Genomic DNA, 12,395 nt, shown 5'->3' on the forward strand with positions numbered 1-12,395 from the left:
AGTCCGGGGGTTCACCTGAGCAGGAACCGTCTGGGTCTACATTGGCGCCCCAGGTCAGGACTCTCAGCATGTGGTGTGGCGTTTGTGGGAGCCTCGTGTCGTTCTGAGGACCCCCGTTTCCATAGCAGGAACCAGAAGCCAGGGCTCGGGACCGACTGTGAGTCTGATGGGGGGACCTGGTTCTGGGGAGCAGGGAGCCCCAGGTGCTGCCTTGGTGTCTGGAGAACAGAGAATGGGCTGCCTGGGCCAAAAGGGCACGTTATAAGAGGCTAGAAGGGGCCTCAGTACGGCCAGATTTGTACAGAGGACTGCGGAGGCTTGGGACCAAGCTGGGGGCCACTCTCCTGCGTACCCGGACAGCACTGAAATCGAGGAGCTGCCCTCCTTTAAATGCAGCGACGAGCATAGCGCTTGAGGCGCCTCAGCCATGGAGTGGGAGTGCACAGAGGCCTTCCGCAGGCAGAGGTGTCCAGGGAGCTGAGTGTCCCATGGCTGCCTGTGGTCTGTCCCCAGCAGGACCCATCTCCCGCCTGCCCTCCAGGGATTCTCTCCATGGAGGGCACCACGGCTGAGCTCAGCACAGGCTAGTGTTGTAGGAACTCACGCAGTTCCTGCTGGATGGTGGCAGAAAGGAGGGGCAGAGACCCACCCAGGGTGCCCAGGAAAGAGCCCAGCTGCCGGCTTGCACTGATGGGGGGTGCTCATGCTGTGGGCCCAGCCTGTGCTGCCCCTGGTGCCCACTGGCTAGGGATCCCTGTGGTCTCCACACCCACTGTGGGCACCCAAAGGGCAGATGGAGCCCAGAGCCCACAGCCTGGATCAGTTACTGCATCAGGGGATCGAGAGGTCAACCTGCAGGGTCCCTGACTAGGAAAGGGAATATCCATCCAACAGGGGTCCTGGAAGTCCCCGAGGCTACTTCCTCCTTTAAGGACTGAGGGGCCAATGTGCTGTAGGCACCTGTGTGTTCTCTGGCCCCCAAAGGGAGAAGTGCACGGCCTGGCTTTGGCACTGTGGCAGCTGGGGTCAGGCTTTGGTCAATGACCCTAAGCAAGGCCAGAGCCGAGGCACCTCCCGCCAGGCCCGCGGCCAGAACCGTCCTGCTGCAGTCTGCTTCTTCCAAGAATCTTTTGCTGATCACCTGTCAGCACCAAGACCTGACTCTCCTGGGGAAGCCTACAAGTTCTGCTCCCCAAAGATTCCGTAGAGTCCAGGAGACACCCAAGAGAGACAGGCTATGCTCAAGGCTAAGGGGGGACCAGAAGCCTGGGGGGAGCACAGTGCCAGTGCAGGTCTGGAGGCTGGGGCGGTGAGTGAGGGCATCCCACAGGGTCCTGGGTTATGCCCCAGCACGTGGATGTTGGGGAGGTGAGGACCAGAGTGGCCAAGGGTGTAGAAATGGGCCATGGCAGAGCTGCAGGTCAGGACGATGAGGCCCTGGGGCTGCAGGTGGAGCCTGTTCCCGAGGGGGCTGGGTGGGGACCCTGGGGGCCTAGGACACTCCAACACAGCATGGGTGGAGCCCATGTGGGGTGCCTGACAGGAGGTGGGCCCCCAGGTCCTCAACATGTAGGGGCAGCAGGCTTCCCTCCTGGACGTGGGGCCTGAGCCCGGGGTAGAAGCAAAGGCTTTGGTTGCATGAAAATTAAAATCTTTGGGAACAAAATCGATCAAAGTCTAGGTGAGCTGGGCCTGGGGAGACTTCGGACCAGATGCCAGAGATGCTGTTTCGCAGACATGTGCAGAGCCCTGGGCGCAGGCCAGGGGCACAGCCAGGTGGCTCTTCCAGGGGCCAAGGCCAGAAGCTGCTGAGGGTGCCCTGCCGCAGAAGCAAATCCAGGCAGGCGGCCAAACAGCAGGCGTGTCTCCCAGCCAGCAGGCTGCAGGGAGGGCCTACCCAAGGCCCCGCCTGATAGCTCATGCAGGGGAACATGGAACTCTGGACTCTTCTCACGAGAGCCAATCCTAGAGGTTGGGCCTCCCTGTACCCGGCCTGCAGCCCCTCAGCATGGCCATCTCTAAATTCAGATCTAGAGGGGCTATATTTGGGGGACATGATTAGGTCCAGACCAGCTATCAAACCTCACTAGTGACCAGGGCGATGTAAGTGGAAAGAGCAAGCGACTGTATTTCTATGTACTTCTGCTTCACACGCAGTCACACTGATCGTTCACTTTCATTTCTTTGGCTCCAGTCAGCTGAAGGCAGCACACAGCAGCAGCAGCAGCAGCCATGGGGAGCTGCAGGGAAGGGGCGCTCGACTGGGCCCTGAGCACTCCCTGCAACCCCCAGGCCCAGGCCCCTCACCCCTCTGCACACTGCTGCGAGGGAGCTCCGCAGACGCTTCCTACGCAAATCAGACTGCGTGTGGAGGAAGAAAGTAGGTGACAAAGACCCAGAAGCCTGTCCCGTCGCCAGGGGCTGCTCTTGCAGCTGCTCAGGGCCCAGCACCTGCTGATGCCCTGCCTCGAGTCTTGCTCAGACGCCCTCCTTGGGAAGCCTCCCCTCTGCCCTGTGCGAGGGAGCCCCAGTGCCCAGGCTCTCGCCTGCTTCTTGCCTTTGGGGGTGTTTTCCATCAGCTCTGCACTCACACATCAGCTGGGGATGACTCTGTGTGACACTCCACCACTGCTGGGCTGACGTACCTGCCACAGGCTCCTGCAGACAGGCTGCCCGGCTGGGCTCCCGTGTGGGCTTTCTCACATGCATGCGCTCCTGCACACGCACGCTCGTGCACACACTCGCCCTCCTTCATCCACAGTGTGCCCCAGTGCAGATCCCCCAGGGGGATCTCAGAAGCGGGGAGACCGAGGGCAGGGTCGCAGCTGACACCTGTCCCCGCCAGACCAGGGTGGAGGAGCCCTGTGCCTCCACTGCTGCTCGAGTCAGAGGAGAGGGGAGCAGAGGCCCACCGGGGAGAACCACGCACAGGCCAAGCCTGTGCCAGGGCAGCCTGCTGCCACAAACCCTGTGGAAGACGGCAAAGCCGCAGACGGCGAATCACAGAAGGCACACTGCACAGGGGCGTGAGCTTCCAATATTAAAATATATTTACACATGCACAACTTGGACTGAGGACACAGAAACGCCCTGTCCCAGGCCTGACTGGCGCCTGCAGGGTAGGAGCTCTTGCTCCAACTCGCCCACAGTGCGTGCGCAGGTGTCAACACTGGCGTATGTCTCTGTGTTTCTGCCTGACTCTCTGTCACTCTCTCTCTCCTCTCTCCCTCCTTCCCTCGCTGTCTCTCTCTCTCTCCCTCACTCTTTCTTGCATTACTGGCGATTCAGAAGCAAGACCGGAAGTCAGAGCCAGGCAGGCAGCCAGCAGGACAGGCTGGTCCTCAGAGGAGGGGCTGGGAGGGGCGCGTCCACTTCCAATATGCCTGGTGTGATTTCTCCTTAGAGCTTCGAGCCCTGACTCCCATGACCCATGGCTCAGCTACAAACTTGCGGTGGCTCTGCAGGCCCCAGGACCCAGTGCAAGGTCTCCTACAAGTCCCTGGCACTGTGGCCTTGGTGAGAAGTTAGTCCTTCCAAGAGCCACGATGGTGTTGAAGGCCCTGCGGCTCCTGTGAGGGCCAGGAGTCCTCAGTTGGGCGGTGGTCAGACATCGCGCTGGCACTGGAGGTCCGTGGGACTTTCGGAGGCCGACGACTGACTGGGCAGAGAGGGTTCCAGGCCACCCGAGGACCCGGACGGGGGCTTGTACAGGAAGTAGGCAGTAGCAAAGAAGAGGAAGCCCAGCACCTGGGAACACAGGAGGAGCCTGCTAGACCTCACCAGCCCTGGAGCCCACCCCGATCTGCAGCCAAGACACCTGGTCCCGCAGGGCCTGGACCCAGAACTTAAATGGGGGCACGAAACGAGTGCTGTCTAAATGCAGAAGCAGCATGAGGGGGTCTCCCCCAAAGCTGTATGCAAGGCCTAAAACCCCAGGAACCTGGGAAGGACCCATGCGGAAGTGGGGCCTTTGTAGAGGTAATTATGCTCAAGACCTGCATCTCAGCACGAGGCTATCCTGGCTTCAAGGCGGCCCCAAATCCAAACACTACTATCCATATAAAAGAAAGGTGAAGACAGACCAGGGGCATGACGGGGGTGGCTGAGAAGACAGCAGTGACTGGTGTGAGTGTCCATGCATGTGCATGTGCACACACACGCGCGCACACACACACACACACACGCACACATGCTGCCTGGCCAAGGTTCTGCTGTTTCCAGCCCTTCGAGGATGCAGCTTTGTTAGGGCACCCCAGGCTTCTTAGCCTCTGAGCCTCAGTTTCTCTCCCTGCAGCCTGGGGGCACACTGACCTTCCCAACTAAGAGATGGCAGCGCAGGCCTGGGGGTGGTGTGTGCACATGGAAGGCGTGGCTTCCGCTGCACCTGGGTGCCACCCTGGGGTCACAGCCATGTCACAGCGCTGCTTCCTCTTGCTGCACAGGATCAGTGGCCAGGACTGGGGCAGAGGGGCCTGTCCATGCCTGTTCCTTAATTAACACCCACACGTGGGCCTTGAAACACCCAGCACCCAGCCTGGGAAAGAGGACCAAGAGGCAGCTCCCTGCGAGCAGGTTTGTCACTTTAAACCACTGCTCTTGTCCAGAACCATGCTAATCCCTTTCCCTTGCCTATTTTTAAACTAATCCCAGGGGGATAAAGCTCAGGGCTCTGAGGTAGCGGCTGAACAGCCACAAGCTCCCATCGTAGAACTCAGAACCTAGGATCTACCACCTACACCTCTTCTCTCATAGAAGGCTTCGTGCTTCCCCTCTAGTGGGACAGAAACACCCTGCTTCTCCCCAGATAGCCTAAGCCAAGAGTCACAGCAGTGTGCTTCTCTTGAGAAACTACTCCCCGCAGACTAAGGCCATGTGTCCCTCGCTACCCCTGGCAGACCAGCCTGGAGAGAGCAGGCCAAGGCCCCTCCTGCTAGTGCCTCAGAGCTTCTCTAGAACTCAGAGGTGGGCAGCCCCAGCAGGCAGAAGAGCAGGCTGCTCTGAGCTCAGGCCGCCAGCCAGGAAGTGCTGGGCTCGTCCCCACGCTGGGGTCCCCTGGCTCCCTCCAGAGCAGCCATGTCCACAGAGTCTAGCTACAGGACCAGGTGTAGTATGTCTCACCCGGGAACCCCAAGCCCACTAGAGAAGAGCCTGCCCCGCACTCCCCCTGAAGACCCTACCTTGTAGGCGAGCCCCACGACCAGCATGTAGCGGCTCATGGCTGCATTCTGGTACACGAAGCAGGAGCCCTGGTGGCCACACTGGTCTTGCCACAGCAGGCAGGCCTTGTCGATCACCCAGCCGAATGCGATGGGTCCTGGGATGCTGCCTACAGCGAGAGGGCTCCTCAGTACTCCACAGAGGCAAGGGTACAGGGTGAGCATGCATGGGCCCCTAGCTGGGCAACGCAGGCCCCCAGGGCTCCCAGGGGTGCGAAGGGGCTGAAGCGCGCCTTCCCTGGGCTCTCAGAGCTGGGAGCCTCAGGTCGGGTACAAGACACAAGTGACAACTCGCCCCCTAGTGGACAGTTTGGGGTAGCGCCCTTCCCGGGGTGGTGGCGCCCGGGGACTCAGGGAGGAGGCATCTCTGACGCCCTGGTCCAGCGAGCACACCGCACACCTCTCCACGGTGTCCACAGTACCTAGGGTCCTGACCACGATCCACTGGATTCCCAGGGCAAAGGACCTCTGCTGGTCACAGACACACCTGCGATGGAAAGCACCTCGCTGGTTTCTGACGGCCGCCAGGTCTCACCCACACCTGAGGGCCACACCATCACCACCCCCGGTGGCAAGCATCCTGCCAGAGGCCAGGGACAGCAGCACCTCCTGCCACTAGACCCCTGCGCGCCCCGGGGTCCTCAGGCGCCACCTGTCAGGGCTGCAAGAGAAGGCGCTGGCGGGGCAGAGCGGCTGCGCTTACCGTAGAGTCGCCGTCAGCGCAGGGATGCTGCTGAGGAAGGTAAAGATAATTACAACGAACACGAGAACCAGAAGGAGGGGCTTTCTCTGACAGGATGAGGTGCATTTCCCTGCGGTGGCATTGCCCAAGCTTGTGGGGACACAGCTACAGCCTTGGTACACCTGAGGAGCCCAACAACAGCGCTGATGACAGGAGGAAGGCACAGGCCCCTGCCCAGGTCGGGACAGCCTGGCCACGGGAGCAGCCACACTCACCTTCGGACTAGCTGGGTCGGTGTGCTGGCACCCCGCGTGGCAGGGGGAGTAGTACATGGTGTTGTTCGAGTCACACACGGGGCTGTAGTGCTCCGGCGAGCAACTGCAGTGTGCATTGCAGGCGGCCGTCAGGTTCAGGTAGCCTTCAGGCTGGAGACTGAGGACACAAGTGGCGGTGGGACAGTGGCCAGTGCCACGTGGCACCAGGACTATCTCAGTTCCTCCCCCAGGCCACATCCAGGGTCTGCAAATTCACCTGGCTGGTGGCCCCCAGCACACGAGGTACTGCGGACTCCACGTTTGCTTCTAATTCTGTGGCTCTGCTGTTCGTGGCCCACACTCTAGTGTTGCTGGGTTTAGTGGGAGGCTTTTTGTTTGTTTTAAAGGATAGGAATTGAATGGCTATAGCCCAAAAGGCAAGTCAGAAAAGCGTGCTGGGCGCGACTACACCCACAGCCTCAGCTGTCCCCAGCGTGGCACAGCTGTGCACTGCAGGTAACTGGGCACACACGGGAGTGGACATTTGTACACATCTCATGTCCACGCAAGGACCCTGCGCTGTGGCTACTGCTGTCTTGTCTACAGGAGACTGAGGTCCAGGGTGGGAGGCGGCATTCCTTGGGGTGATGCTTCCCAAACACCACCCTTCCAGGGACCGCAGGCGCCCAGCCTCACCTGCGGGTATAGCCTGTCGTCACGCCAGCCATGGGCACATTGGGGCAGTGCGTGAAGAAGACGAGGAAGGCGAGCAGGCTGGTCAGGGTGCAGAGCAGGCAGAACCTGATGATCCCAGGGCCTCGCAGCTTAAACCTGTTCACCAGGAAGCCGCCCAGCAGCGTGCCACCGCCACCCGCCGGCACCACCAGGTAACCTGGGGGAGGGGGCTTGGTGAGCGCAAGGAGGGCACTGGCCAGGCCTTAACCTCTAGTTCCTGGGCAGGGAAGCAGGCCGGCAGGGACACGGCCGCACCCAAGCTGCTGCTCAGCAGAGCCACTGCGGGAGCCTCCACTCAGGCCTGCAGGGGGAGCCCCAGAGAGCTGGATGCAGGAAAAGTGTGGCCCCAGGAAGCGCCCAACAGGAGAGGGGCTGGGGGAGAGGGAGCTGCCATGGCTGGGTGGGATGCACGGGCCAGTCCAGGGGGCTCGTGAGGAGGGCCTGGGCAAGGGAGGTGGCCCTCGGGTGCACCACAGAGGCAAGTAAGCCAGCACTGGCCACGCACACACAGGCCTGTTGGCCCGACCAGAGCTCGACCAGTGAGGCCAGGCCACACGCTCAGCACGGGGCCTGAGACAGGGCAGTGAGCCTGCGCCCGCCCGGCCTCCTAGGCACCAGCTGTGGGGCTCACAGGAGCACCAGGCCCAGCCCGCTGGCAGCACAGCCTGGGCGGCAGGAGGAGGGGTTGACCCCACCCCACCCCAGGGGCACCACGCCCTGGCGCGGCCCTCCAGGCCCCAAGCTGCTCCAGCACACACTCCTGCCCAGGGGGAAGAACTCCAGGACCCAGAGCTTTCTCACCAAACAAAGAGGCAGCTTCTGAGGCGCTGAGGCTGAACTGGGCCTCGAAGAACTTGGGGCCGAACGTGGACATGCTGGCAACGAGCGTGGCCTCAGTGGCCCCTGCCAGACAGAGCAGGATGAATGTGGGGTTCTTCAGGAGGAGCCAGATGGAGCTGGACAGGCGAGGGGGACAGAAGCAGAGATGAGACAGTGGTCAGGGCGGCCAAGCACAGGGACCCCCGTTCTGAGAGGGCATGAAGTGGGGTGTCGGAGACAGGGGAGGGTGCCAGTAGGGAGGCAACAGCCGGGGCCTGACCTCTGGACAGCTTCCCTGGAAGCCACAGAAGCTGACCCCACACCTATCAGCACCATGGCCAGACTCCTGGCTTCCACATGGCCGGGACCTCAAGTGACCTTGGAGGCCTGGGCTCACGGCCTCCAGTGAGGCAGCTGTCACAGTGGTGGAGGCCTGAGAGAAGCGGGTCCTGCACTAGAGCAGCTGCGTAGGCAGGCCACGGTTACCAGGAGCAGGACCAGCTCTCAGCCACTGCCCGGAAGGAAGTGGGGAGCAAGACACCAGGATCTGCACCCAGGGGCCCTGCGAGGGCTTGGCTGGCGCCCCAGCTTTCCCTGGCTCACACTCGGGGGGCAGCAGCCAGGACCGGTGGCCAGGTGCAGCTGCTAATTCTGGATGACTCTAGTCTGGACCTTCCCTCTGAGACCCAGGTGCCTGCAACCCTGGGGCCCCAGGGTGCCCCGGCGTCTGTCCCCTCCAGTGGCTTCTGGACTGGGCTGAGGAAAGTTCCACGTCACACAGCCAGCTGCCACCGTGAGGCCTTGACCTGCTTCCCGAAGCCACGCCAGGTGGCTGGGGTGTGGGTGGAGCCAGTGCTTAGCACTGTACTCAGTGCAGCCGCCCACGGGGTGGGGTCCATCACACCCCCAGGACCAGGCTTAAGCACCTGCAAGGTCGACGGGATCGTGGACAAGGCCAAAGCAGAAAGCACCCATCCCCAGAGCAGGGTGAGGTGGCTGAGCCGAGAACCGAAATCACATCAGTCAGCTGGACCTGGGGGAGGTGAAAGGCCAGGGGGGCTCTCTGCTCCCCAGGACGAGCTTGTCCCCTTGCCAGCTGTACACAGAAGCCCTGGCTCAGACTTAAGAGCACAGTGTGCTCCCTGCCTACCACCAACAGGAACACCGTGCAGAAGGCTGTTCCCAGGAGGGGCTCTGAACAGCTCTTCATATCCATATTTGGGTTGCTGTCAAAGCTGTCCTGGGGCTCCTGCTGAGTGAGCCTGGGGGTGGGGGGTGCACCAGGGATTGGACCCAGTGCCTTTGCACTGAGCTACGTCTGCAGTTTCATTTTTTGTTTTGAGACAGACCCTCACTAAGTCACTAAGTTGCCCAAGCAGCCTGAACTTGTGATCCTTCTGCCTCAGCCTCCCAGAGTGCCGGGATTACAGGTATGCACCACCACTGCACCTAGCAGTTTCGTGGGCAGAAGCAGGGGTGCCTGTGTGCTTTCTACGTCTCCCCTGAGAACTGTTTCCAGTGGCCTCCCATCACATCAGCCGCAGGACAGTGACACTCCTCCCCAAGTCTAGACGCTGAGGAGAGCACAGAGCGCCTCAAGGCAGCTCTGCACATCTGGACACTTCTGGAAAGGCAGAAGCCCTGACAGCTGCTACTAGGGAAGGCTGCCGCCCACCTCCCAGAGGCTAACAGCGTGGCACCATCGTGCGCGTGGTCAGGGCAGCACTCGTCACAAGGTTCCCTTTGTCCCTTGTCCTGATTCCAGAGGAGCACCCAAATCCCCAGAATTTACTCTCTGGCTCAGGGTTAAAAGCCGTCTCTCTGGCCATGTGGAGGGCTCCCCAGGCTCAGCAGAGCAGAGAAGCTACAGAGGAGACCATCACCCCGCAGCAGGCGCTGGCTGGGCGGGGCCCTCCTCGATCTGGGCCACACTTCGATCTGGGCCAGGTGCTGACGCCCGGGGTCCCTGCCCGGGTCCCCCTGCTGCCAGGCTCCAGGCCGATGCAGCAGGACGAAGGTGACGCTGTCCTACAGAATACAGGAGCCAGGAAACTTTGCTGATGTCACCAGAGAACTACTCGTGATTTTAGTGCAGGGCGCATGCTCCAGGGCTCGTGCTGCGCGGGTGGCAAGCGGGCTGCTGGCCCCTGGCTCTGAACAGGCATGACACCCCCAAGCTCTGTCCACCACACCATGGAGTCCCCATCTCTTCACCCCTCGAAGTGACAGTGAGCCCTCAGGGGCCAGCTCTGCTCCTGCTCAACCTGGGGACTCTCTGTGGAGCCACCCCAGCCACCATCCTCCCCGCGTTGTGGACAGGCCTGGTCTCATCCTTAGCACCTCAGGCCCTCAGCCTCCACGGGTCACTTAGATGCCACCACCCCTGAAAGAAAGCGCCGCACTGGTCCCAGAGGCTGAGGACTGGAGGTGGCCACCAAAGGCCACAGCCAGCTGTGTGGGCACCCCCAAGGCATGCTCGGTCCTGTGAGGACAGGACCCTGGGTACCAGGCCCCCGGCTCCAGGCCATCTCTCTAGGACCTGGGCAGTTGAGGCCACCTCCTTTGTGCATGAAGAGAACAAAGCTAGGCCAGGCAGTGGACGGCCAGAGAGGAGGGTGGTAAGGATGTAACCCAGGAAACAGCACTGGCATGAAGGAGTGTGCACCAGGGAGATGGGTAAGCAGCGTCAGAAGTGGGTAGGGGCTTCCTGTGGCCCTTAAAGGGCCCGGAAGGAGCACAAGCTCACCAGCCCAGAGCACCAAGGGCAAACCCACTGCTGATGCCCGGTGGAAGGGTCCCAGGCTCAGGGCAGCCTCCCAGAGCCCAGGACAAGCAGCTGGGGGGAGGAGGCTCACGGCTGTGGATCGGACTTGCTGCAGGACCTTGCCCATCCTACAACCACAGAGGCTGTGCTGCCCACGTTTCAGGGGCTGGTGAGTCATGAAACTGCTCTAGGAGCTATGGGCTGCCCTGACCTCCACACGGGGCCCACTACCCCTGCCCCAGGTCCTTACAGGGGCAGGTCTCTGACGGTCCTCCCGAAGGCTGGGTTGCTTGCCGTCTTGTGACTGTGGTCTTTCAGCTGCTGTGTCTCTGCTGCCCTCATGACGACATAGCGCTGGGAACCTGAGGGAAAGTCAGTGACTTTTGATCTCTGCTGGGCAATGGCTTGCGGGGTCCCTCCTGGGTTGGGCGACACCCCCTTGCCACCCTGCAGCCACTGCAGGCCTGGTGCCAAGGACATGCACAGAGTGAGGTAGAAGTTTGCCTGCCGGTGAGGGACATGAGGGGGGCCATGGAACTGGACAGTGCCTGCTGCTGGTCAGGCCGGCCCTGTCGGTCACTCAGCATCGTGGAGAAGCTCAGACTGGCCTTGCTCTTCACCAATCGAAGACAGAAGGAAAGGGATAGGGAGTCCTTACTCCCTGAAGGGACATCTGGGCTGGGACAGGAAAACTCACCTGGCAGCTGTTGGGGGTAGCCAAGGATGGGGACAGCAACGAGCAAGGCTGCCACCCCAGCTCCCAGGAAGCCAATCCACCAGGCACCCACCCACAGGGGGCTCTCAGGGGTCAAGTGCGTCCTGCAGAGGAGGCAGTGGCACTTGGGTCATCAAACGGCCCTATCAACTGGCCCGGCACGCATGCACATGCACATGCACACGCACATGCACACGCACACATACACAGCAACTACCTGGCTCCTCCTCCGACTAAGCTTCCAGGGATGTGTGCACACCGGTGCGCAGGGGTCCACAGGCCTGTGGCCACCCCACCCTTCCCTGCAGACTGAAACAGGTCGCTGGCTTATCCACCCGGGGCAGTGAGCTTATCCATACCCTGGCCTGCTCGCCGGGCCTGGTGCTCAGACAGATCTCAACAGCTCAGGGCCAGGCGCAGCAGGTGCTCTGGGCAACAGCAGCCACACAGAGGGGAACAGAGGGGGCCCGGGGCCCGTGGGGCTCAGGGACAGAGGCCCGGCTGGAGAGCTCCGTGCCCAAGGATCCTTACAAGTGCGTCAGCAATCTGCACACTAACACACTCTCAGGCCACACGGAGGCCACGACAGGCAGCCAAAAAGGATGAGAAGGGTGCAGTGACCCAGGACCGCAGCCAGCCAGTGACCGCTGCTGCTCTGTTCTGAGCAGGCACAGAAATGGGCCACCGTGGCGGCCCCCAGGGCCGGGACTCGCTCTTCTCCCCACCCCGGCCCACCCCCACCCTGATCTGAGCAACATGGGCCCAGACACCAGGCCTGAGGCTGCCACGGACAACCACAGAAGCCTCCCGACCTGATCCAGGGGCACGAGCCCCGACCTACCTCCAGCCTCTGCACAGAACGAGCGCACTTGACCCCACACTATCAACCCGGGGCCAGAAGTGGCTTTTCTGAGAAGGCAGAGCGCTAGAAACCGCGGCGGGAGCGCCATCTGCAGAGAGAGTCCCAAGGTGTAGCGGCTGGCGAGAGGAAAGAGCTGCCCCCGCGCATGCGCGAGGGACGAGAGCCAGGGCGGTGGCCCGGAGCAGCGCGGCGCCTCCTCCTCCCTCCCAGTCCCTTCCCCTGTCCTTCCCTTGCTCCTGCTTTTTCACTCTCCTGCTTAAATTTACAAAAATGCGGTATCGCAAACAAAAGACATCAGGAAATGAAAGACAAAAAAAAAAAATCTCTTTCTGGCAGCAGGAAAAGCCA

The 12,395-nt window shown here is 61.6% G+C and overlaps 1 protein-coding gene across 4 annotated transcripts in view; it reads right to left on the bottom strand.

The window, feature by feature from the left end:
* The window catches only part of Slco4a1 (solute carrier organic anion transporter family member 4A1), a 30,326-nt gene that overhangs the window by 7,282 nt on the left and 10,649 nt on the right, over positions 1-12,395 (bottom strand). For 2 of the 4 annotated variants that reach the window (XM_023704321.1, XM_004644164.2), the window contains 9 exons: positions 11,168-11,289; positions 10,721-10,832; positions 7,689-7,843; positions 6,849-7,044; positions 6,174-6,330; positions 5,920-6,080; positions 5,639-5,703; positions 5,178-5,326; positions 3,040-3,747 (listed from right to left, as the gene is read on the bottom strand). In XM_023704321.1, the coding sequence (XP_023560089.1) occupies positions 3,604-3,747; positions 5,178-5,326; positions 5,639-5,703; positions 5,920-6,080; positions 6,174-6,330; positions 6,849-7,044; positions 7,689-7,843; positions 10,721-10,832; positions 11,168-11,289 (1,261 nt within the window). In that variant the 3' untranslated portion in view covers positions 3,040-3,603. The other 2 variants (XR_002818744.1, XM_023704322.1) reach the window with 2 other exon arrangements.

Source organism: Octodon degus, unplaced genomic scaffold, assembly GCF_000260255.1.
Source record: "Octodon degus isolate 3935 unplaced genomic scaffold, OctDeg1.0 scaffold00194, whole genome shotgun sequence".
NCBI lineage: Eukaryota > Metazoa > Chordata > Mammalia > Rodentia > Octodontidae > Octodon > Octodon degus.